General features: G+C 45.4%; 2 protein-coding genes across 12 annotated transcripts in view; one reads left to right on the top strand and one right to left on the bottom strand.

Moving 5' to 3' along the window:
• Nucleotides 1–2,727, top strand: part of ASB12 (ankyrin repeat and SOCS box containing 12) — a 7,856-nt gene extending 5,129 nt beyond the window's left edge. For both annotated transcript variants that reach the window (XM_075008242.1, XM_075008243.1), the window contains exon 3: nt 2,360–2,727. In XM_075008242.1, the coding sequence (XP_074864343.1) occupies nt 2,360–2,493 (134 nt within the window). In that variant the 3' untranslated portion in view covers nt 2,494–2,727. The remainder of the gene's footprint in view (nt 1–2,359) is intronic.
• Nucleotides 2,616–25,147, bottom strand: LOC142020428 (uncharacterized). Of its 10 annotated transcripts, XM_075008239.1 has the most exons (5): nt 24,971–25,145; nt 16,815–17,002; nt 11,369–11,820; nt 11,203–11,269; nt 2,616–10,470 (listed from the first exon to the last, which is right to left on the bottom strand). In XM_075008239.1, exons 3-5 carry the CDS (start codon nt 11,732–11,734, stop codon nt 10,457–10,459), a joined length of 447 nt encoding a protein of 148 aa, XP_074864340.1. In that variant the 5' UTR covers nt 11,735–11,820; nt 16,815–17,002; nt 24,971–25,145; the 3' UTR covers nt 2,616–10,456. The 10 variants fall into 9 exon arrangements, 4 of the variants coding, with proteins under 4 accessions (XP_074864340.1, XP_074864338.1, XP_074864341.1 ...); XR_012647399.1 differs by adding an exon at nt 17,199–17,310 and having other exon boundaries at nt 2,616–11,665; nt 24,971–25,147; XM_075008237.1 differs by having other exon boundaries at nt 2,616–11,269; nt 24,971–25,143.

The following is a 25,147-nucleotide window of genomic DNA, read 5'->3' as shown; positions in this document are numbered from 1 at the left end:
GTCTGTGCAGTGGCAGGTCTGCTGGGGAGATGGGACTGGGGGTTCTGCTCCATTCCCCCAGTAGGGGCAAGCAGTGAGGAAAGGCGCATAATGCTGGCAGATTTTCCAGTTATTGTACCAGTCCCAGCACCCCCTACCCCCAGCCCAGTTCTACTGTCGTACAGAGGTAGCTGGAGGAGAGGCAGCTCTGTGAGGGCCTGGGGGGTGGTACAGTGTCTTTCTGATATGCCAGTACAGCGTGCCAGACTTTGCTGGCCACTGGCTTGCTGGTACGGTGTACCAGGACATACCGGCTCACTTTCACCTCTGGTTAAAACACACAGCGGTGCTGCTTGTGTAACCCACGCATCTAGCAGTGCAGTCCACTGTCTGGGGTACTGGCACCTTGACCACTTACAGAGAGAGAGAATGAGTCTCCTCTCCAGCCTTAGCTGAGCACTAGCTGGCTTATAGATCCAACTGTACAGCCTCCTGCACTAAGCTCCAAAGGCCCCCGGTTAGAGTCTGCCTGTGGGAGGTTCACTTGCTTTTCACAAGCACTTCTGAGAAACTTGTGGCTGGTGTGATTTAGAGATAAGGCTCTTGGGGAAATAGCTGAGACCACGTGGGACTCCACCTCACCATCACCTTGAGTTTTCACTCTGAGCCAATGAGATGGCAGTTGTTTATCACAACAATCTGCATTTAAAGCTCTTTAACTCCCTTGCTTCCTTCTCCCATCAATGGATTTTCAGTATTTGGAGGGTGGCTCAAACTTAGAAGGAAAGTTATCTTCTACCCCTGCCCCGGTGATGTAGCTTGGTCTGAAAATCTGACCTGCCACAACCCCACTGAATGGCCTGCAGGAAACTATCACTGCAGTCTTGAGGGAAAAGAAGATGATGGAAGTTGGTATGGTCCAGATTCTCTTCCCCATCCCCCTCCAGTTATGGTCTGTTGCCAAAGTGCTGAGATCACGGTACCTGTTCCCCAGTGTGGTGCAGCTGTTGAATCAGTGTCTTGTGGGGAGGGGGAGTGGGGTGGAGATGGATGGTGCAGAAGGAGGAGTAGAAATGTGCATAGGGACAGGGAGTAGTTTGGTCTTTTGGAATCTGAAAGAGAAGGTGGAAAGAGAGGGACACAAGACAGGAGTGGGGAAAAGATGGATAGAGACCGGAGAAGATGAAGTTAGATGTTTTCCTCACAGTGCACTGAACAGAATTTGTCACCGGTGCAGCTCCACTACTGGTAGCAACCATGCGATATTTGCATAGACAGAGCTTGGGTATGTATACCAGCCTAACAGGCTGTCAGCAGAATAAGGTGACACCAGTGGTAAAGCGCAGCTGGTGGCTGATTCTCCCATTGTTGTTCTTGTCCAGCAGAGCTGCACGCTTACTAGAGGGAGAGTAGATTAAATGCAGCCAGTGAGGCTGGTAGCCACCATGGGCCCTGTGGCAAAGAGTGGGGTCAGCTCTACGCTCCGAAAGGGGTGGTGCCTTGGGCAGTCAGCCCCTAGCACTGCCCAGACTGTGGCATGCCCCATCCCCAAACTTTCAGAGCCATGAGGAGTGCTGCTCTGGTGGCAATTCAAAGGGTGCAGGGTTTGAGGCTGACACAGTGGCAGCGGCTGGGAGCTCCAAGCCCCTTTGAATCACTGGGCCCCAGTGCAGTTGCCCCTTTGCCCCCATCTCCCTCTGTTGCCAGGTCCAGCCCTGATGAAACCCCTGCAGCAAAGCTTATGGTTTAACCTGTTGAATAGCTCAGCCACAGCAAGGAACTTGTCCCATGCCCCTGCCATTCAGGAAGAACTGGCAGGGGAAAAGCTGGAACTCGAAGATTGTTTCCAGAACAAGCTGCCTGCTGCGTATGTAATGACATGTAGGTGCAGTGCTTTAATGCCAGGCAAAAGCCCCAGTGAGCTTCTACGTGTTTGACCGGGAGCAAGAGATGGAGAGAATGTGGCCAAAGGCTGTATCCCAGTAGTTATTTGAACTTTGCCCATCGAGAGGAAAACGCCATTCTCACGGATGCTCCTAGATTGCTCTAGTTTATTAACATTCACCACACAGAGCCAGGCAGTCTGCATTACTGACCCATGCAAGCCATCTCCCTTCAGGAATGACACTGTGAAATGGTAACATCCTCCATGATGCGCCCATTGCTATGGCTCCAGGTGCCACTGCAATGCAATTTAGTCATGTCAAACGTTGCATTTGCCAGCCACTTTACAGCTGGTCATAAGCCAAGCAGCATATGTAATGCAGTGCATGAGGAGAGCGTTGTGAGACACACTCATTCTAGGTGCTCTCTTTGCTTAAGGTAGAAGGTTTTAAATGTCCTGAAAGTTTACAGTCTGTTTTTCTCCCTTCTTATGTAGTTCATCCGAAATCCTTGATGTCTCAGTCTAGGCTGGCTGTCAGGAAGCTGCTGAAAATGACCAACAGTGCAAGTGCCATAGATGAACTAGAGATCCCACCTGTGCTAGTGAACTACCTCAAACATCAATCTTAAAGGAAGATCAGAGCAACAATTGAGAAGACAAAGCTTGGTGCAATGTGTTGATCATCAAGATAAAAAGCCTTCGTGGAGTAGTAGTTATGCAGTACGTGGGAAGCAGGATTCAGTTGTCACTCTGTGTGTGTGTGTGTGTGTGTGTGTGTGTGTGTGTGTGTGTGTGTGTGTGTGTGTGTGTGTGTGTGTGTGTGTGTGTGTGTGTGTGTGTGTGTGTGTGTGTGTGTGTAAAAATACATCTCCAAGAGGCAGCTTTGCCTTTATTAAAACAACCTAAAGAAAAAGGTTAAAGGTAATAATAGTACATGAAGATGGAAAAGAATTTGCCCCTAGCAGTGTGCTGAAAAGACAGGAGAATGTTGTTTGAGAAAAAAGTTCTGGTTTAAGTTTTATATATCCTTTTGATTTTATACTCATAGCCAAATCCTCTTTCACCTTCTTATTGGTGACAATCAAATCCAAAAATTCTGTATGGCTATACCGGAACCTGAAAGGGAAGCTGGTTTTCTCTCCTACTTCTACAGGGGAAAGGACAGGGTAAAGAGCGGTGGGTTTTACTCTGTGGCTTTAACTGCATCTAGTTATTCGGTTTTGTTTTGTTTTTTAAATCGCTTTTCTGGGAAGCTATAATAGTGCACACCAGCCTTTCAGAGCTGGGACTAAGAGGCACAGTAAGCCTTGTGATGGACATCAGAATTCCGTGGGGGTGAACTCGGAGCTGGTGAAGTTTCACACCTGGATATTGGAGCCCTCTGAGTTCTCTATAAAGAGTATTGTGGCAAAGTGGATGGAAAACAGCAGCAAAAACTTTCATACCCTTCCTTGCTAATGTTTCTCATTCTTAGTAATTCCCATGGGGTTGTGGGAGAGTGGGGGGGAAAGATGGCCTCTTCAATCTTTGGCCTCTACTGCGACTGCTAAATCGGGCTAATTGGTATCTGATGTAGCCAATAACTAGCCCACTAGGTAGGGCTGTGATGTATTGTCTTCTGTATCTTGTACAGTACTGAGCAAATGCTCAGTAAAATATAGACAGTAATAATAGTCCACAAAACAGCCATCAACTGGTAGCACCCTCCAGTCCTGAGCTAGGTTTGAAAATGGTGGCTTACAGCCAAAAGGCTTTGTTTTCTATGCAGTCTCCTCTGTCCTCCTCCCCTCTCATATCACAGCCTGTGTCTAGATTACAGCACTTTGTCGACAGAAGTATCTTCTGACAAAACTTCTGTCAACAGGTTGTGGCCAAATTGCAAGAGCGATCTGCTCCATTGACAGAACGACAAAACGGCTCATCGGAAGCACAGCAGACAGGGCTGCCCAATGTCCTGGAAGCCCTGTCTGTCAACAGAGGGCCCCCTGGAACGTCCACGCTGGCTTTCTATCAATAAATCTCTGTTGACAGAGGCATTATGCCTTGTGGGGAGCACGATAAAAATATTGACAAAAGTGCTGCGTTCTGTCGATTCACTGTCAACGGAACACTTTGGGAATCTGGATGCTCCCCTGGTTTTGTTGACAAAACCTTCTAGTGTAGACATAGCCTAACACTTTAAAGACTGAAACGCATAATTTAATCTTCAGTTTAAAGATGTTTCAAGGCAGGATTAAGTGGAGGGAATTTTCATCTGCACTGTTCCTGTTGCATACAAATCTGCAGTGTTAGAAAGATACGTTGTTGTGATTAAACTATTCAGGCCTGTGTGGTAAAATACTATTTCATTGTTAGTGGAAGAGACAGGAAGCCCTTTCGGTGCTATATGTAAGCCCACATCTGGCACAATATCACTGGGGAACATGACTTAGGCTGAGAACTCAAATATCCAGGCTTAAATGTTAGAGAGGCTCAAGTCTACAAAGCAAGTGTTCAGAAACATTCACCTCAACTCCAGATAGCTCTTTGATTTAATCTCATTCAGGCCTCTTATTCACTAAAAGGTTTTTGCTTACATGCTGGGTACTACTCATACAACTGCCTCAATTTGCCTGTGAGCAAAGCTACTGGTGCATGAACAAATGTATGCAGCATTCCTATGCCCTACCTCTGTATTTGTTTGTCATTAATTAGTCTCTTGTTTAAAAAGCTTCAGCCAGCCAAAGAAGAAAGTCAATCACCTTCTGACCAGTTGTGCACAGGCATAGGATGAAATGTGTTTAAACCATTACAAATAAGAAATATATTCATAAAAGTTAGTCTGCTGGTTAAGAGAAAAAAGGGGTATATTTATTGGAAACCCAGTTGCAGTGGTTAATTTGAGTGTCTACAATATATATATGCGTGTGTGTGTGTATACATTATATATTTACATATACACAGACATACTTTACAAGCTCATGCAGCAAGAACAGCATAGTCTAACAGTCTGAGCATGGGATAGAGATATTTAAAAGTTCTCACTGTGTCTCTTACAGTGATTCTTTTTGCAACCTTAGCCACACCACTTAACCTCTTTAGCTACGTCTACACGTGCCCCAAACTTCGAAATGGCCACGCAAATGGCCATTTCGAAGTTTACTAATGAAGCGCTGAAATGCATATTCAGCGCTTCATTAGCATGCGGGCTGCCGCGGCGCTTCGAAATTGATGCGCCTTGCTGCCGCGCGGCGCGTCCAGACGGGGCTCCTTTTCGAAAGGACGCCACCTACTTCGAAGACCCCTTATTCCCATGAGCTCATCTGAAGCTCATGTGTAGACACGGCCTTTGTGCCTCATCTCTACCTGTGAAAATAGGAATAACACTAATGCCCAGGGCACTTGTCAAGGCCGTGGCAAAGCCGAGAGCAGACTCCATTGACACATCTACACTACTAACTTCTGCTAGCATAGCTGTGTTGGTCAGGAGTGTGAAGAAGTGTGATGTGACCTACATGCTATGCTGCTAAAATCCCCTAGCATGAACCTAGTTATATTGGCCAAACTGCACTTTTACTATTATAGTTTTTTTGCTTCAGCATGTAAGCTGGAATGAGGAGACGTGCTGGCGATGAGAAGAGTTATGTGCCCTCCAGGGCCGCTTTGCCAGTAGAGTATAACTATATCAGCAAAGTGCTCCTTGTGTAGATGTGTCCAGGTTCCCTGGGTCACAGTGGTGGTGTGAGGATTGGGTAATGCATTTAAGATGTGCTACATGTTATGTGCAGCACTGGTAAAAACTTTGATGGCTGAGGACTGAACTGCTGGAAAATGGAGACTTAAGACGAACGTACTGGATCATCATCATAATGAGAGATGCCAAGAAGAGCTGTGTACCATGGCTGTTTGAGGTGATGTTTACTACGGTGCTGGAGGAATAGAGGTGATTTTGAGCTCAGGTAGACATATGTGTACTCGCTTTGACTGAGCTACTGTGGTAAAAATAGAAGTGTAGCTGTGACTGTGCAAGCCCTGGGAAGGGCGAAACACCCCAAGTACTATCTTATCTGAAAGTATAGATATGGACTCAGTGGCTAGTCTCCTGTGTAGCTCTGGGTATGCTTCTTTAGGTGCTGGTGCTATCAGCACGGGCATGGATACCCTACCATAGCTAGAAATTACTCCAGTGTAAATGTACCCTGACAGGCAGGCAGGTGCAGAGTACATGGCATTGGACAAGCAGTTCTGATAATATAAAGAGCTCTCTAGGCTTCAGACCAGACCTGAACCAGCAGGAAATGTTTTTGAGACTACAAACAAGTCTATTACCACACTCCCATTGTGCCTCCTACCCTACCTCCAGCCAGGCTGGTAGAAGCTCTGTTGGCACAAGCATGCAACTGTTTTGCTTGTGGTGGAAGTGTTTACTGTTAGCTGTGATGCAATTGTTTTTAGATGCTGGACTCCAACAATAAAGCCTTTAATGTTTTGTATCACCCAACCACTCAACTTGTGGCTGTATAAAAACAGCTAAGTCCAATCCAAAACCCAAAATCTAGAAGGCACAAGAGGTGAATGACACACACAAGTGGGCCATGAGAGGTGAAGGGAGATGAGGACTGACAGACAAATAGGAGGAGGATATTTTAGCACAGATTGGCATTCTGCACCAAGTCCAATTACACTATATATGGAGTCACAATTTACAACAGTAAAGTCTGTTCTCTCTGGCCTTGGCTGTGAATGAGAAACCTGGCATATTCACCACCAGCACACCAATAACATAACTTGCATGTCCATGCTAAAGTGCTCCTTTGAGTGTACATTTGTACCAGCAATGCTTTCGGATTGGGCTTGCTTTTGCACTAAGAATACTGTGTCTTAGGACCTCAAGTAAGTGAAAAACAAAAATGTTGCCTGCACATTATACATTATTTTAAGTGTGCCCAAATGTGCTGGGTATCTCCCCAAATACAATAGCACAATATATATCCTAGGGTGATCCCAAACTTACTGTAGACAGGCCACAATGAGGCTGGGTAATAAAATAGTAGGAAGGCAGTGGGGGAAAAAAGAGGGCATGGCAGTAAGACTACCAAATTATTCTGTGAGCTGTAAAGAGGACACAGACAGATGAAAAAAATTTAATAGAAAACTACCTGGCAGATTATTGTTTACTGTGGTAGCCCCTGGAACCTCATTGTGTTAGACACTATACAAACAGAGACCACAAAGTCCCTACCCCAAAGATCTTGCCGTCTAAGTAGTTTGGTGATACGTATTATCATCCACTGTATGCTGTATTTCATGAAGCTTTGAAGTGTGTGTAATCAGGCACTGTGGCCTTATTAAGCTCAAACTGCACCCTCCCTGCTACATGTACTAACAGCTGCCAAGTGTATGAGGTAGAAGATACTGTTGCAAAATGTTGTCATGAGGCGATTTCCTAACTGCTTCATAAACAAGACTAGTTGCCTAGCTGGTTCCTCCTGGGCTGAAGGTGAACGATGCTTTTGGAAACATGTTAAATAGCTAAATGCTCAGAGCTGCTATTATATGCAGACACCCATTGCATTCTTAATAGCAGATGGTGCAAACAGCAGGTGGTTGCTATACACTTGACTTTGTATTGATGCCTTTAAATTAGTACAGTGAGACAGTATTTAACCCTTCAGATGTTCATGCAGTATGTGGCATATTATATACATAATAATAAAGAGCCAAGGAATGAATGAGTTTAGGTAATGCTGTGCTGTGTTTTAATATACATATTCCTTAAGTGGTATAAAGTAAGAGAGAATATCAGTGCCAAATCAGCAGGGGGCCACTCCCCTTAGATTCCTAACCACTACATGTCACCATTCTCCAGTCACATTCAGAGGTTTAGAGGTTTGTGTGCTTACCTGGCAATTAATGTCTTGATTCTTAGGGCTTTTATTCGGTGTCAGGATTGGGTAGGATCTCCTATGCAGTTCATGTAGTATTACAGTTGTAACCCAAACTTCAGTGCTAATTAAATACCAGGTAAGATAGACACAACTGAAAGCTCTCAAGATACCTATGCATACAAATCGCCATGGTATCCACAAGAGTGGTTTATGATGCCATCAGATCCTCAGGAAGCATAGCAGGTCTCTTCACTTTCCCTGACTTATGTTTTCTGTAAGATAAAAAGTACTTCACTTGCTCCTCGTCTTCACTGAAGTATTGTGTAAAATGTCCCTCTGTAGTGGACATCAGTAAGATTATATTTGTTTGCAAACTGCACACAGGAACAGAACAATGTTTTGCATTATTTATAGGCTTACAATCTAACTGTTATTTCAAGAGTTATGGAATCTATTACTCAACATCTATTAGACTGTGAATGGGTCTCCCGGGGGAAGCATTAGGAGCTTCACTGCTTGGCATATTTAAAATGAGACAGGACAAAAACCCTAGAAAATGTATTGTAGGGAAGTTGTATGCTGCTGGACAGGATATGGGCTGCATGGTCTAACAGGCCTTGCCCATTTCTAGATTTTATGAAGCAGCCTGTTGTTGAGTTAGAGGAGTTAAGGACTTAAGATATAACTCACTCACCCAGTTCCTGACTTCAGTTAGTACACTGAAGTACTGGTCTTAAATACTGTGTCATGAGCTTTAGGTTCTTTTTGCACACTGTAAACCAACTGCAGCCAAGCTACTGCTGAAGAGCCACTAACAAAGATGAGTTCATATTTTGAACTCTGTTAATACCAATGGCTGCCAGGAGAGACACCTAGCAGAAGCATATTTCAACTTGCTGTTAAGGCCAAGCAAATTCCTGAGAAAATGTTGCTAATAGGAACACATGACATTTCCTTTCTTCTAGCCAAGATTTTCATGTATAGGGTGTAGTAGGCTCTTAACAATAATATCTGATGTAGCCAGGTAGTTGGAAGATTAAGGCCTCACAAGATGGGAGTTAGGACTTATATGCCTTTAGAAATCTGGTACCTTGTTGTGTTTTGCTCCCTTCATGATAATGCTTCAGGTAAGGAGATAGAAGTAGTTTGTAATCCAATGCTGAACATCAGGAACTTGCATTATAGTCACTACTCACATAACATGCTAGGTGGCCGTTTCCCCTGTTTTTTAGCACTGTCTAATTATCAGCAAGCACCGCTGGTCAGATCCTTAGCGTACTTCAGTGTTGGTCTGTTGACTCCTTGAGCCAGTTTCCTTCAGACGTTTATTAGCTGTCCGATATTACAATAACAGGTGAGGTATAAAACCCTAGAAGGCATTCCAGCCCCCTTGGTTCTACATGAGCAGAACTTCCCTAATAAAGATTGAGTGCAATTTTCCATGGTTAGTCTTAGCCAAATGTGACTTTGGTTGCGAAGTTTGAGTCAAATCTGGTCATCCAGTATTCTGAATTATTTGAGTGTGAATAAAATAGCCTTTTTCAGCTGTGTTGTAGATGTTGTATCTTTTCACAGGTCCCGAAGGCGAGGTGCCGCAAAGGATGAGACAAACAATTGACAGCAGGGGACCAACAGTCTGGAAGACCGAAGGCCCTAAGTTTATTATTCCCATAGCTTTTATAATTAAGTGAGAGCACATTATTATGAGAAAAGCAATCAGATATAATTTGTCTAGCTTAGCACATCTATCTCTAGTGAGGGCACATTGTTCCTCCCAGGCCCTGACCATGAACTCTTGGAAAACATCTGGTTTAAGCAACACAGCCCCCCCCGTGGCTTGCCTGCAGAGGAGTAACATGTCTTGTTTGCAAAACATGTTATGTTGCTCCAGACGCCAAGAGTCCAGCTGGGCCTGGGAGGCAGGTAGGAGGGAAAGGCAAAACTCCTTCATCTCCCCCTTTTTATTTTCTTGCTATTCTATGCAGCATTAGGGCAAAAACGGCAGATTGCTGTTTGTTTGCGGAGGATCGATTTCTTCCTTTCCTTTAGACTATATAAAGCAAAAGCAAAAGAATCAAAATTAGGCTTAACAATAATAAGGCTGAGCCTTCCAATATCTTTATATGTTTGAGTGGATTTAGAGAACTTAGGCCATCTGCAATGCCATTCAGCAAGTTTGACCCAGAAAGCAGTTTCAATTTTTTATCAAAAGTGGTAAAGATTTGGTTCTGTAATTGTTGTATTTTAATTGACAAATTTCCTTGACCCAACAAGTGCTTTCTTACATTTGCCCACGGGAAGTGGGTATCATTATAAGGTAGAGGGGTAACACAATAAGAGGATACATTCCAATCACATTGCATTTTTAGTTGTTTCTGCATGCTAACTATCTGATCGCCAAGCATTATGACAGCCTGCTGAAGATCGGCCATCTGAGAGGCTAGCTGGCTATCAACTTGGCGTTGGGAAGTCCAAAGTTTATCTGCATTAGCATGCCATTCTTGTACGAATTCGGTGGTTTGAATCGTTTGATGTAAAGCCACTTCAGCTACCGTTGCCGTGGCTGTGACGGCAATGAGTCCCATAATCACAGCAATCAGCAGACCGATAAATCGTTTGGCTCTTTTAAGAATTCTGCTTATTGCTTGGTCGATAAAGTACATCTCAGGAGATCGCTGCCAAGACCGAGGCATTTGAACGGGAATCCATACTTCAGTCCATGCTTTTAACAAATACATCCTATTTCGTGAATGGTTAAAGGGAATAGAATGGTTAATACATGTATAAAAGGAACAGTTATGACAGCTGACAGAGAAATTGCTCTCATTCCATACTGCAGGGCCAATTATTATCAAATACGGCATGCGAACACAAGCCTGGATATAATGGGTAGAATTGAGATGAAATGTGACGTTTGAGGAGGCATTGTTTTTTCCTTTGGTATACATCCCTCTTCATGCTTGCACAGGCTGCAAGGCTGTGGCTAATTTCCATAACGAGTCATGGATGGGGCCAAAGGGCAAGTGAGGGGCTGGAGGGGACATACCACCTCCATGCCAGACAATATTTCCTTGGGCGCTCGTATGTATACTGTTATTTGCCTTATGCCATCTGAGGTCCAACACGGCATTCTTTCGCCGAGCCAAGCCAACAGGGCTCCAATCTATGACCCTTCCATAGGAAGTATTAAGTATAACTCGGCCTGTATCCCCTCGACAGGGCTCCCAATGAACCCAATCGGATACATAAGCTGCCATTCGTTGGACACAAGGAGGCAGATCAGGAGGTGTTTGATTTGTCAGCCCCGAGCTACTAAATGTATGGGCTACAAGGAGGTATAAGTGATAATTGTTGCTTGTGTTTCGAATCATAGCCAACCAGGCTTGGGCGTGGGTCTTTAGACAATGTCCCTCATTTCCAATGCAAATCGGATGTCCCTCAACCCCTCAGTATAGTTAGGAATTCGCATACCCTCCTTCGAAGGGGCCAACGAGCCTCGATTATCGTAAGGCCCTGGCATCCATCGGGAGTCATTAACCTAAACAGGTGTGGGAGGATCCAACCAATGAATAGCGCGGTTAAGGGGAGGGTTAGGCACATATGCCCAGTATGTGAAATTTTGTGTTGATGCACTTACAGTTGTGGTCAGTACCGCCAGCATGGCCAGAAACAGCAAAAGAGCCGTCTTAGGCTTCTGGGTCTCAATCAGCACCTTCTCGGCTTCTTGAGAAAGTGTTTTAATCTGTACCCAGGTAGGTGGGGTTGTCCAATGCGTTCGAGCCAGTGGGGTTCGAACACGTTCTCCCACGGTCAGCGTTCTCATTTCTTCCACGGGGGGAACGATATTAAACGGGGGCGCCATCCTCGCTCGCTTGGGGGTTGTCATATCTCGGCTTGATTTGTCGAGCCGGGACCCAGCGTGTTTCTCCAAGATCTGTAAAGATACAAGCAAACCCTCTGCCCCAGATCTTAATCGTTCCCGGGACCCATTGTCCTTCATCATTTTTCCAGTATATAGGTTGATTCAAGTTCTTTCTTTGGTTTGTAGACCAGTGTTTTTCTGCAGCGGACATATCATTTATTGTGGAACTATTTAAAAAATTAAGAGTAAAGAGAGCCATATGTAACTGCTGTCTTGGTGTTACTTTTCCTAAATATGATGTCCATATTCCCCCTTTTTGTTTTTCTATCATGTTTTTGAGCGTTCTATGGGCTCTTTCAATGATCGCTTGACCCTGAGGGTTATAAGAAATACCTGTGGTATGCTGTATAGTTCACTGTGCCAAGAATGCAGCAAACCGCTGTGAGGTATAAGCAGGCCCATTATCTGTTTTTATGTGTTTGGGGACGCCCAGGATATTGAACGCCTCTAACAAGTGTTGAATCACGACTTGTGGTTTCCCCCGCTAGTGGGGTGGCCCATAAAAATCCGGAATGCGTATTAATGGATGAGTGCACAAAGCTTAATTTTCCAAAAGAGGGGATATGTGTAACGTTCATTTGCCACAAGTCATTAGCATTGAGTGCACGGGGATTTACTCCCGGGGGAAAGGTAGGGGCAGTAATAGGCCCACACGTGGGGCATTGGGCCACTATCTGCTGCGCTTGATTTTTGGTGATGTGAAACTTGCGAGTTAAGCCAGATGTGTTAATGTGAGTTAGGGAGTGGTAGTCCCTTGCTTGCTGGGCGGTGCCTACCAATAGCTGATCAATGCGTTGGTTCCCTGAAGCTATTGGTCCCGGCAGACCGGAATGAGCGCGAATGTGCGTGATAAAGATAGGGTGCATACGAGATCTAACAAGGGATTGCAATTGCAAAAACATTTTATGCAATTCGGAGCAAGGTAGAATGGTAGCTGTTTCTATATGTCGAACAGTAAATTTAACGTATTGGGAGTCAGTGACTATGTTGACAGGGCGTGAATAATCGATAAGCAGCTGCACGACGGCAGCGAGTTCAGCCTTTTGCACGGAATTGTAAGGGGTTTGCCATACCTTTGTAATTGGGCCGGTATAACCGGCCTTACCAGGGCCATTAGTGTCGGTATAAAACGTTTCGGCATCGGCAAGGGGTTGATGTTTGACTATGGTAGGTAAAATGAATGGGGTCCTTTTGAGAAAAGCGAACAGCTTGGCGTTAGGATAATGGCTGTTAATTCCCCCCACATAATTGGACAGGCTAATTTGCCACTGCATGTTGTTTTCGAAACTCTGGCTAATCTGATTTAGGGTGAGAGGGACTGTAATTGAGTGAGGGTTCTATCCTGTGAGTTGTTTACAGCGGGAGCGCCCTCGATAGATTACATCAGCAATCTTGTCCAAGCAGGTGGATAAAGTCTTTGCCACCTTATTTGGCAAGAAGATCCATTTTAATACGGCATCCTGCTGAGCCAAAACTCCTGACGGACTGTGAGGAGTGGGGAACACCAGTAACGTAACCGGCTGCGTTGGCTGCACGCGTTGTAACTGCGCTGAGTGGATATGTTGCTCCACACATTTAAGTTCAGCCTCTGCCTTAATGGACAATTTTCGAGGACTGTCAAGATCAGGATTTCCCTGGAGCGTGGCAAACAGGTTTTGAAGGGCATAAGTTGGAATCCCAAGGGAAGGCCGAAGCCAGTTAATATCCCCCAATAATTTTTGGAAATCGTTCAGAGAATTTAAAGAGTCCCTACGAATCTGCACCTTTTGTGGAGTTACAGTGTTTCTTTGTATAATAGTGCCAAGATAAGTAAATGGGGAAGCCTTTTGTACCTTCTTCTCGGCTATTTGCAGCCCAAATTCATCTAGACCCTGTCTTGCTCGTTCAAATATTTTGTTTAGCTCCAGTTTACATGGAGAAGAGAGCAGAATGTCGTCCATATAGTGAATGATTAATGCTCGGGGAAACTGTCGTCTGAGTTGTTGTAACGGCTGACTAACATAATATTGACATAGGGTAGGGCTGTTAAGCATGCCTTGAGGCAGAACTTTCCATTGATATTGAGGAGTAGGTTTATGATGATAGATGACAGGAATGGTGAATGCGAATTTTTCCCTGTCTTGTGGTTGTAGCTGAATGGTAAAAAAAAAACAAAACAGTCTTTCAGATCAATAATGATAATGTGCCAATTGGCGGGTATCATCACCGGTGAAGGCATCCCGGGCTGTAGGGGTCCCATAGGGGCAATAACACCGTTAACCCTTCGCAGGATAGTAAGCATTCTCCACTTTTCTGATTTCTTTTTAATAAGAAAGACAGGTGAGTTCCAGGGGCTAGTTGATTCCTCAATATGCCCCATTTCCAATTGTTCCTCGACTAGGGTTTGTAGAGCTTCTAGCTTTTCTTGGGATAGAGGCCACTGCTCCACCCATATTGGGCTGTCAGTCAGCCACTTCAATGGCAGGGCGAAGCTAGTTTGAGCAGCGGCCATTACTCTAAATTTGGATACCCTAATCCATTATGATTAGTTTGCCCTAATGTGTTCGCAGAACTGCATACCATGGCATTTGCCATTGGCTGGGTTGTTGTAGGGGTAGAAGGAATGGTGACATATGCTTCCTACTGATTTAACAAATCTCTCCCCCATAGGTTGATAGCTATCTTGGCCACGAAGGGCTGCAAGGTTGCTGTTTGCCCATCGGGCCCTAGGCACCGCAAGATATTGGTGCTCTGGTAGACATCGGTCATGACCCCAACTTCGGTAAAGACAGTTGGGACCTTCTGTAAAGGCCACGCCGAGGGCCAAAACTTTTTTGATATGATGGAGACATCAGCCCCCGTGTCCACCAAACCTCTGAACTCTTTGCCGCTTAAGCTAATGATAATCTCAGGCCGACGGTCCCTAATATAGGTTTGCCAATACACGCTCCTCCTGGTGCTACCGAAGCCCCCTTGCCTTTTTATTGGGTGCTTCGTCCCCTGAAGGTAGGGTAGTAATAGTAACTGGGCAATTTTATCTCCAGCCTCCAGCTGATATGGAGTGTTTGCACTCATCATAACTAGAATCTCTCCCTCATAGTCACTATCAATGACACCAGTATGTACTATTACCCCTTTTGATGTTAAACTACTTCTTCCCAAAAGAAGGCCGACCGACCCTTTTGGGATTGGTCCAAAAACATTGGTTTTTATTTTTTGCACGCCACTAGCCGGCTGCAACAGGATGTTGTCTGGAATGACTATGTCTAAGGCCGCGCTGCCGTGAGTGGCGTGCTTGAGGTCGGAAATTGAGAGTCGGTTTGCACCGAGCCCCTGCTGACCGGGAAGAAGCTGCAGCTGCTGCCCGTATTGTTTACCTGCGGGCCCCAGGTCGGGCCCGCTCGGAAGTTTCCCGACTGGAACAAAGGGGTGCCATTTTTGTGATATCTGGAGTGGCACTGATTAGCCCAATGGCATCCCTTTTGACATTTGGGACATATCCCCGGGGGGTTGTTAGTAGGATTGTTATTAGTGGAATTGACGTTTTGAGTGGCACTTTGATTTCTCTTTTGTCTGTCCTGCCTTTGTCGGCAGTCCCTTTTCATGTGCCCGATTTTTCCGCATTCAAAACACTTCATACTTTGGTTAGACTGACAGGGGCCAGTCCCCCTTATTGCGGCAGCTAAGAGATCCATCTTATAGACATCTGACCCTATATCGTTGCAGGCTTTGATATACTTATCCAAGGTGGCCCCCCGAGCCTTCAGCGGTTTTAAAGTCCGCTGACATTTCCCGTTTGCATTATTAAAAGAAAGCATCTGTAATAACAGATCTTTAAGCTCGGGCTGGGACACTGTCTTATCCAAAACCCCTTTCAAGCGGGCTATAAAATCTACGTAAGGCTCTTGCGCACTCTGTTTTACCTTTACGAAAGAAGGGGTACTCTCCCCTGGCTTTGCAATCTTTTCCCAGGCCTTGAGACAGCAAAGGCGAACCTGGACAATAGCGACATCATTATACTGTAACTGTACTTGGATGCCGAACCATGGACCGGCGCCGGTGAGCTGTTCCAAGGTGATAGCCACAGGGGGATTTTGACTAGCGTTTCGTCTGGCTAGGAGAGTGGCCTCATCATGCCACCAGGTCTTAAACTGTAAAAATTCAGCCCCGTTCAGCACGGTGCATCCCAATACTTCCCAATCCCACGGGATCAATCTCTCGGCCTGGCTCAATCCTTGCACCAGGCCAAAGGTATAGGGGGAATTAACACCATACTGGACACACGCTTGTTTCAGATCTTTTAGCATTTTAAAAGGTTAATGGCTCATGGTGATAATTAATTCCTCCTTGGGGGAATTGCTCATTCGGAGGGACCTGTTGTACGGTAACTGGAAAAGCCGAGAGGGTCAAAGGGGATAATTCGAAACCCTCGTGGGCTCCGACCGCCAGAACCGTCCTCATCAAATTAGTTATAGGCTCTGTAACGGTCTGTTGCGGGGGTTCCGCAAAGAGATTGTTTTTCTCATAATAGGGAAGGGGAGGTGCAGAGGGGCCTTCCTCCTTGGTAGGTGGTAAGAGGAGAGGGGAAGGAGGAGGAGGAGGAAAATCAGGCTCCGGCCGAGCTACATAAGCACCGACAGGGAAAATGCTTGATGATATTTCGCGAGCGTTAAGATTTTTTATCTGTCCAAAGCTTCCATAACGCCCTGTCCTCTCGTCTTCCGTAATAGGTTGATCCCCTTGTCCCTTTTCATTAGAGTCTCCTGATTCCTCTGATAGAGCCCCGTTTTCGTTAGGGACCCTGCGTCTAACTCCTGTTTCCGCTAAGGAGTCTGGTGAGAGGGGGTGACCCTCTTCGGAGCCAGACTGCAACGGCTCTAAGGCAAGGACTACAAGATTGCAAAGGGACCAAACGGGGAACGGAATAATTTCCCCTTGTTGGTGTGCTCGGCGCAGAGCTTTCATAACCAACTTCCATTGTTTTAAATTTAGAGCATTCTTTCCAGTTGGGGTAAACCAATAACAATGTTTACAGACCAGATCAAAAAGTTTCTGAAATGTACTTTGTTTTACTTTTACTCCTGAGCTTCTCAATAAGGTCTGAAGCAATTCAATGTAAGAGGAGTAAGAAGATGGGGAATTCCCCATCTTACCCTGCCCAAATCCCGAAGGTCCGACTCACCCAGTCTGGAAATCACCTTCAGTCCCTCCGGCACTGCTACACCATCGTCTCGTAGACGCCTTTTGCTTTCGGGTCCCTGTTCGGGCGCCAGATGTTGTAAATGTTGTATCTTTTCACAGGTCCCGAAGGCGAGGTGCCGCAAAGGATGAGACAAAGAATTGACAGCAGGGGACCAACAGTCTGGAAGACTGAAGGCCCTAAGTTTATTATTCCCATAGCTTTTATAATTAAGTGAGAGCACGTTATTATGAGAAAAGCAATCAGATATAATTCGTCTAGCTTAGCACATCTATCTCTAGTGAGGGCACATTGTTCCTCCCAGGCCCTGACCATGAACTCTTGGAAAACACCTGGTTTAAGCAACACAGCCCCCCCGTGGCTTGCCTGCAGAGGAGTAACATGTCTTGTTTGCAAAACATGTTATGTTGCTCCAGACGCCAAGAGTCCAGCTGGGCCTGGGAGGCAGGTAGGAGGGAAAGGCAAAACTCCTTCACAGCTGCAAAGACATTAAGGTTGGTTTTGTTTTGCATTTGTTTTTTAAAAAGTTACATGGACAGTTCTCAAAAATTGCTGATCTTAACAAGTTGAGATCTTCTAGGTTTCTGAGTCGCCAGTAAAGGTTGATGTTTAGGATCATTAAGACAAGTAGAAGAGCTGTAAAATCAGCTTTATGCACATGCAGTAAGAACGGTACATTAATTTCCATTATTTGTAACTCTAAATTTAATAACTAACAATATTATAACAAAGGAGGGAGTGTGGGCCAGTGGACAAACACTGGCCGGGAGACTCAGGAAACTTGGATTTTATCCTCAGATTTGCCAGTGCTCTGCTAAATGGACAAGTCATTCCTATTCTCTGTGCCTCCACTTCCTTATCTATACAAATGGGGATAATGATACTTACCACCTTTTGACATGTGATGATGAAAAATGCTACAAAAGATCTGGATGTTAAATTACTACAGTAGGGTTGCAACATTCGCGAAGGTTCCATATACAGAACCCCTGCAGATATTGATTGTTGTGAATGCAGGGGGTGGGTCTGGAGCCCCCAGGAAGCCGTGGCTGCTGGCACTCCCCATCCAGAGCCCTGAGGAAGCATTGAATTTGCAAATGTTGCACTCGCTAATGTTGCGACTTTACTGTATTCTACAACATGAAACTACGGAATAATGTAAATGCATACTAACTGGGGCTTAGCTACCACTTTGACAGGCAGGATAGCAATATAATAGGTAAGAAGATTAGATCACACTGATGTTAGTACAATCAGTTTTACAAGCATTGTGTTATGTGTTCACAAGGGAGTCCCACACACTCTCATTTGTGCAAGTGTGGAGGTATAGAGTGAAATCAGTAAAATCATGTCTGTTTCAAAAATTAAACAGAGAAATTAAATACCTAATATTATTCAAATATTAAGGTGATAATTTTTAATGTTCAAAAGTCAGGACATTATCAGTCCACACCCATTACACATACACAACCCTATTTTGCTTCCATATAACTCCCACTGAAGTCAATATGAGCAGTTCATGCATATCCGAGGTGCAGAGGTGGAAAAAGTACTCCAAAAGTTATTTGAGTAAAAGTGAAGCTGCTCTCACTTCTGGATACTTGAGTATAATCTAGATGTGACATTTGCACACTTTTACTCAGTAGTTTCCCAGAGGGACACCAGTGACTTGTACTTAAGTACATTCCCCCACAGCAGCTGTACTTTTACTCAAGTAACTTTTTGGGTAATTTTCCCACCTCTGGTGAAGGCAAACTTATGGCCATTCCTTATTGAGGTGTACAGGTAACCATAGGTAAGTCTCCATAACCCACTGGGTCTTAGCTTCTCTCTGGAGAATGCCTACAAGAGGGCATACTATGGTTTTTGTTATGCGGACACCTTCCTGTGTGTGTCTATCCTCTCATAACATGCAGACCACTGAAGAGCTGTCAAAGGATAATGACTTGCAGTCCCTGCTGACCTGGACTGGGTTAGAACCTGAAGTGAAATGTAATTTCTTAATACTTGACTGGATGAAAAATATTCAATTTTCAAAGTAATGAAACCAAACAAGTATCAGCTGGTGGCTCCACTAACAGCTGCACATGTATATTAATTAATGTAAGTTTCATGATTAGGCGCAGTTCTCACTATCTTGGCCTACCTCCAAACTGTGTGGGATCTAGAGAAGTCAAGTCTCTGGGGAAATGATCATCTGTATGTAAACAAGAAAGAACTATTGTAGGTGGCTCTTCAACAACAAAAGACTAGTTTGGGGATTCAATTATGTGTTTTCCAAACAAAGGCAAAATCAATACCAAACCTGACAAGAGAAATGTGCTAACCTTTTTGGATAAAATAGGTACTGCTCGGAAAAGCCAATCCAAGCCCAGAAAACTGAGAACTTTTCACTTCCCTCTGATTTTTAACAACCAGTTTCTAGAGAGCATCCATAATGTAAGGGCTGAGCTACCGGAGAGAAGCTGTTCTCTGCTACTTCTGCTCCAACTTGTAGTCCTAGATACCTCACGAAAGACCCATTCTGGAGAGTTCTAGTCTGATTTTTTTAGTTTATAAGAGGTCCAGTCACGGTTTGGAGAAATCTTAAACTAAAACAAACTGAGGTATTCCCTAAAATGTGAGCTGAGGGTCTGGTACATTAGGGACAACAATCCACCTTTTAACTAGCAATAGTCTTATGCCTTTTTCCCATATCTTTCATTTGGAGAGCTCAGAGGGCTTCACAACTGATACAAGCTTCACAATGCCTCTGCAAAGTATTATTAGTTCTCTTCTGCAGAAGGGAAAATTGAGGAATAAGCAATTGAGTGATTGGCTTGTGATCACATAGTGAAGCAGAGTCTAAACCCAGGAGTCCAGACATCTACTCTCTGGCTTAGACAATGTAGGCACACTCCTCAAAGGTATGGCAATCAGTTCACCAAGTTTTGCTTTGGCCAAAACAAAAAAAGTTTTGATGGAAAAAGTTGACCCAGCTGGAAGAGACCTATACTGTAGACAGCAGAAACCTGACTGTCTGGAGGAGGTCTGGAAACTTTAGGCAAGGGAAATTTGGGTAGCGTAGGCATAGGCAGCTTGACAGCAGGTTTTGAAATCTTTGTTTTTGAGCATAGACGACAAATCCTGCAATTCTATTCCTAAAGCCTGATCAGAATGCTGCAAACTGATCCTTTTTGGTTGCTGCAATATTTGGGATTGATGAGCATTGTGAAGAGTTTGAATTTGTGCTCTCTAATATTGGCTCAAAACGATTAAAGATTTCTTTTAATCTTAACCTTTGTGAAAAGCCTGCTGTGCTAAGCTGGTGGTGACAGATTGCGTTGTTTTAACAACCTGCACATACATACATAAAATTATGAAAATTATGACAGAGCATTTATTTTAATGGCTAAAAAGTGCTAAGGAAATGACTGGAGGATTTACAGGCCTGGTAAGGCGAACTGAGTGATTTGAACCTGAAAAAAATCTATCAGGAATGTAATATTCGTTGTGAAATAGTGTTTTGTTTTGATACTTATGAGTTAATAATACTGTAACACATTTTATTTACAAAGGGACCCCTCACTGCAAAGGCACTCACAGCATGGTATGGCTACACAAATGATAAAGACATAAAATACAAAAGCCATGAGAACCCAGAAGCTTTGTAAATGTTATCCTTTTGGGGAGTGGGGTTTGGATAGTCTGGGGAGCTTGCCAGCAGGTTTTGAAATCTCTGTTTTTGCGCATACATATCATAACCAGCTGTAACACAATGGAACTAAGCCTACAAACAACAACTCAGCAAAATGCGCTACTGAAATGCTGATTGTCAGGTTACCCAACTAAAACCACTAGGTGTCCCTCCACAGCTAATCAAAAGCAACTTTCTCTTGTCACTCTTGTTTCCTGGCTAGTTTGTGTTTCTGGGAAGTACTGGAACAAACTACTCTATGAAAATGAAGGTCCTGGGGTCATAAAACCATCGTGCCTGTACAGTGAAAGGATGAACAGAAGTTATATTTAACATGGCAGAAATAAGCACATACCTGCTTTAAATTAAGATTACTAACCCAGGAGTTTGAGCTGTAATGCAGAGTCTGCAGAAAAATGCTGAATTATAAACAGTTGTCCTACCGAACATAATAGAAACTACGACTATGAAGCAAATCATAGAATCATAGAACACTAGGACTGGAAGGGACCTCGAGAGGCCATCGAGTCCAGCCCCCTGCCCCAATGGCAGGACCAAGTACTGTCTAAACCATCCCTGATAGACATCTGTCTAACCTGTTCTTAAATATCTCCAGCGATGGAGATTCCACAACGTCCCTTGGCAATTTATTCCACTGTTTGACCACCCTGACAGTTAGGAACTTTTTCCCTAATGTCCAACCTAAACCTCCCTGGTTTAATGATTATTTTAAACCAGTAAAAGGCAGAGACAGGGTAAAACAGGCATGGTTAATAGAAAATACTTTGATTTTAAAATCCTTTAGTCTAACTTTTCTTAATTCTGAGTCACATCTACTTTCAATGAGAACACAGGCCTGTACGTAGTGTGTGTGGTGAGAGGGACAATACCGCCACGTCCCTTCCCTAGTTCCACCCGCACCCTGACCTCTGGCCATCTCCCTGACCAGCCCAGATGGGGATTACCTGGGGCAGGGGCCAGGTGGTGGGTGGCAGCCACAGGGGTTCACCTTGCTGCCCCCACCCCCAGCACTCACCACATGCTCCTGCCTCCTGGACAGCTTAGCCCCACTTCTCTAGGGCGACTGGAACCATAGCAAGTCTGGATGCAGCAGAGGAGTGACATGTGGAGAGTGTAGCAGGAAGAGACTGAGGGGAGGTGATCCCCTGCAGCTGCTGCGCCTGTTGCCCACCCCCCTAACCAAGGCATGAGAGGGGGAAGATTACCAAGTGGGGTGGGGGGTCCTTGGGCTGAGGAGGGGGAGCTTCAGGCTGAATGGGGGTGGAGTTGGTGGGGAGGTCCTTCGTGTTTGGGATGAGCAGGGAGGGGTGGAGGGATATTTGGGCCTAGCAAGGGTGGGGTGGGGGGCTGAAATGGGGTGGCCTTGCCACTGCAGCCATGACCCCAGCAGTCCCGGCTATGGAGACAACTCAGCTACAGTCTGGGCCTCAGCAGCCAGGTAAGATAACCTGGACCCAGGGGACTGGGTATACATGGGTGTGGTCACTGGCAGCAGGGATGCTGGGAGGAGCAGGGTCAAACTGGCTGTAGCGGGAGCAGGACAGGGCCAAGGCCAACTGGACAGCTGGAGGTGGGGGCAGGTGAGGGCCCGCTGTGGTGGCGAGCGGTGCACATTTACAAAAAACGTCACACCACTCCCCAGAAATTCCTGCATACAGGCCTAGAATATAACAATACAGGCTATGCTGCTAGTGTTACTAGGTATGCCAGGGGTGGGGAACTCCCAGCCCAGGGTCTGGATCCAGACTCCGGCTTGTTTGGAGCTGGACCCCGAGGCTCAGGGCTCCTCTCCCTGCCGTCTGGCCTGCAGTCAGGTGGAGGGTTTCAAGTTCTGAGCCCCATGGGCTGGATCAGGCAAGCTGCGGTCTGAATGCAGCCTCGGCTGTTGGGACAGGGGCTAGAGGAGCAGAAGTAGGCTTGGCAGCCTGCCTGGAGGCTTCCAACTTCTGTTCCATTTGGCTGGAATTATTTATACCAGTGGTTTTCAACCAGTGCCCCGTAGCGTACAGGTGTGCTGTGAGAATTATCTAAATGTGCCACGCAATTTCGTTAATTTCTTCTCATTGTGGTTCTTTGCAGAGCCAAGGAGGTGGGGGCATTGACAATCATGCCCACTAGGGCTTAAGGAGAAAGGCTGCCTGAGTCCCTGCTGTTGTGGGGTTTGTCAGTTTCCCCCTCCTCCATTGGGAGTGGAATGCCAACCCCACAGGACACCATTTGTGCCAGGAGGCAGCTGAAATGCTGCTTCCTGGCCCAAATGAGCTGGCAGGGAGCCCATCCCCACTCCCTGCAATGGCAGGGAGTAGGAGTGATGGTGGGAGCTTGTTGGTGCTGGGATATGATTTAAATACTGCATCCTGGTTCCAACAGGCTGGTGGGGAGGGGAGCTGCTTTCAGTGGCATCAAGTAGATTCTGAAAATGTGTCTGCGCTGCTGTCTAAGATGGTGTATTCTGCAGGGGATTTGAAACATCAATGCATTTCTTCCTTATTTAGCTTGTTGTATGCATTACTATGTTCCAAATCTCTCTAATAAGACTTTACCTGTAGTAAATGTAAGTGAATGTGACATCTATGAGCAATTGATTCAGCTGAAAAAAGCGGGTGGGCCACGGAATTGTCTCTGTGAAGTGTGTCATGTTACTGAACAGGTTGGGAACCACTGATTTACACTGATGGAAGTTGTTTCACTATATTTTAAGTTTCTTGCAAAAATAATTTGCTGTGTCCTTCATTCTGCTGTTGTGTTCACATTTGGGCCTTGGCTGGTTGAGAAGCGTGGTGGAGTGGACAACACCACCATACCAGAGCCTGTACAGCTGCTATCTGTGCTATATAAATCATGTGGCTAAACAAAAGGCTTCATTCCTCTTTAGCAACAAAATCTATACAGCACAGGCAACAGCCATTCAAAGGTTATGTCTAGGTTGCTGAGAACTGTTGGCAAAAGATACACAAATGCATGGTGCAATTTGCATATCTTTTGCTGACAGTTCTGTCAGGAGAGGCGTTTCTGACATTTGGCCTGTCCACACCGGCCCAAATGTCAGGGGAAAAAAAGCCTCTGTTGAGACACCCGTTCTTCCTCAGGGAATGAGGTGTACAGGGATGGTGACAGAATGCTCCCTACTGGCAGATCTCTTCTGCAAGATCAGCAGGCTGGTCATGCACTCTGTCAACGAATCTGCTCTTGACAAATCTTCTGTGGGCACAAGCTTGTAGTCTAGACATAGCTGAAATTCTCCCACCCTATCCCTGACAATGGGCCTCAGCTGTGACTTGCAGGTGCCACTCCTAGGGTTAGGAAAGGCATTCGGTGTCTATGGAACTTTCAATATTTGTCCTTTCTGCTGAGACTGTCAGTGAGGAAGACAACTCATTCTAACTGTGATGTGTCACTTGTCCATCAAGAACTGGTTTTAGAGTTAGTAACTCATTGCACATCTGTCGCTAAAGAGCTGTCAGATGGCAACGGAGTCACCAAGCTCAGCTTTCAAACTCATGTGCCAGGTTTTAAAAGTTAACATGATTTGAGTACTTTTTGTTTGATTTATGATTTAAGCCTTTAAGATTAATTTTTTCAAGTGTTGCTTTGAAACCATAAGAGCTAGAAACATTTTTTTTGTTGGTAAACGAAAGCTGAGTCTCACATAATCACTTGAATCCAGGAGCTGAGGCTTTAAGAAAGACAAATATTGCTAGCCCCCTGGTAAAGTCATCACAGCTGGCAACACTGTGGCAGTTCCTGGAAGTACCTTTCTCTGATGCCTTTGAATGTGTAAAAAATGTTTTTATATGAAACTGACTCTTTGGTGCAAGGAGAGGCATGAAAGCACTTGTAGAGACTTTCCAAAAATAAAAAAAAATCCTTTTATTTAAAAAAAACAATAAAAACACTAAAATTCTCATTTAAAAATAGTTACAATTACATCTCATCACAGACAGGCTACACCGATACTTAAGTCTCATAAAAATGAATTAATGGCTCTGTCTGTCCATCCTGACTACCAGCTCCTACTTCTTGAAAGGGCCGGGCTCCCAATTTCTAAAAGAGTAACATGTGCAAAGAAAAGGCACAAGCTGCATGCGATTCTTTTGTTCAGTGCTTATGTAGCGGCGGCCCTTAGCCAAGCCCGGCAGAGGGGTTAGTACAGACACCGTCTGGAAGACAATACATAGAGAAGACCGGAGGCAGCATAGAAAGGAACAGCGGAGGGGACTGGAAAGGAAGAGGGAAGACATTGTTCGGCACACAGCCAGGTTCCCCCACCGGGAACAGGAGGGCGGGGGAGGGGTACAAAGGGGCGAGGTGCCCCGCGGCCCGGTATTTCAGAGGTGCCCAGAGCTCCAGCTGCCGCCGCTTCAGCAGCGAAGGTGGACAGAGCTCCAGGCGGACCTGCTCCTTGAACGCTCCCCTCAGGCAACTACTCCACGCTTCATACCTTGACAGGATTCGCTGCCATTTGCGGCCCTCGCCCCGCCGGCAGCCGCGGGTGGGAAGCGGTTTCCCCAAGGGGGCGTAGCAGGTCCCTTTCTTCTCTCTACACACCCCGGGTTCGCCCCACTTCTAACGCGCCGCGGTCGGCCGGTTTACACGGAGCGGGAAGAAGAGCGGAGCG

This window comes from Carettochelys insculpta, chromosome 13 (genome assembly GCF_033958435.1).
Source record: "Carettochelys insculpta isolate YL-2023 chromosome 13, ASM3395843v1, whole genome shotgun sequence".
Classification (NCBI taxonomy): Eukaryota; Metazoa; Chordata; order Testudines; family Carettochelyidae; genus Carettochelys; species Carettochelys insculpta.
This window is presented reverse-complemented; position numbering and strand designations above follow the sequence as displayed.

What these genes read in the sequence shown, in the direction of transcription:
- LOC142020428 (XM_075008237.1), bottom strand. Translation starts at nt 11,734, where the DNA reads ATGATGAAGGACAATGGGTCCCGGGAACGATTAAGATCTGGGGCAGAG. An exon ending in TGGCGGTACTGACCACAACT is followed by an intron (nt 11,270 to 11,368) that starts GTAAGTGCATCA and finishes ACACCTGTTTAG; the next exon opens with GTTAATGACTCCCGATGGAT.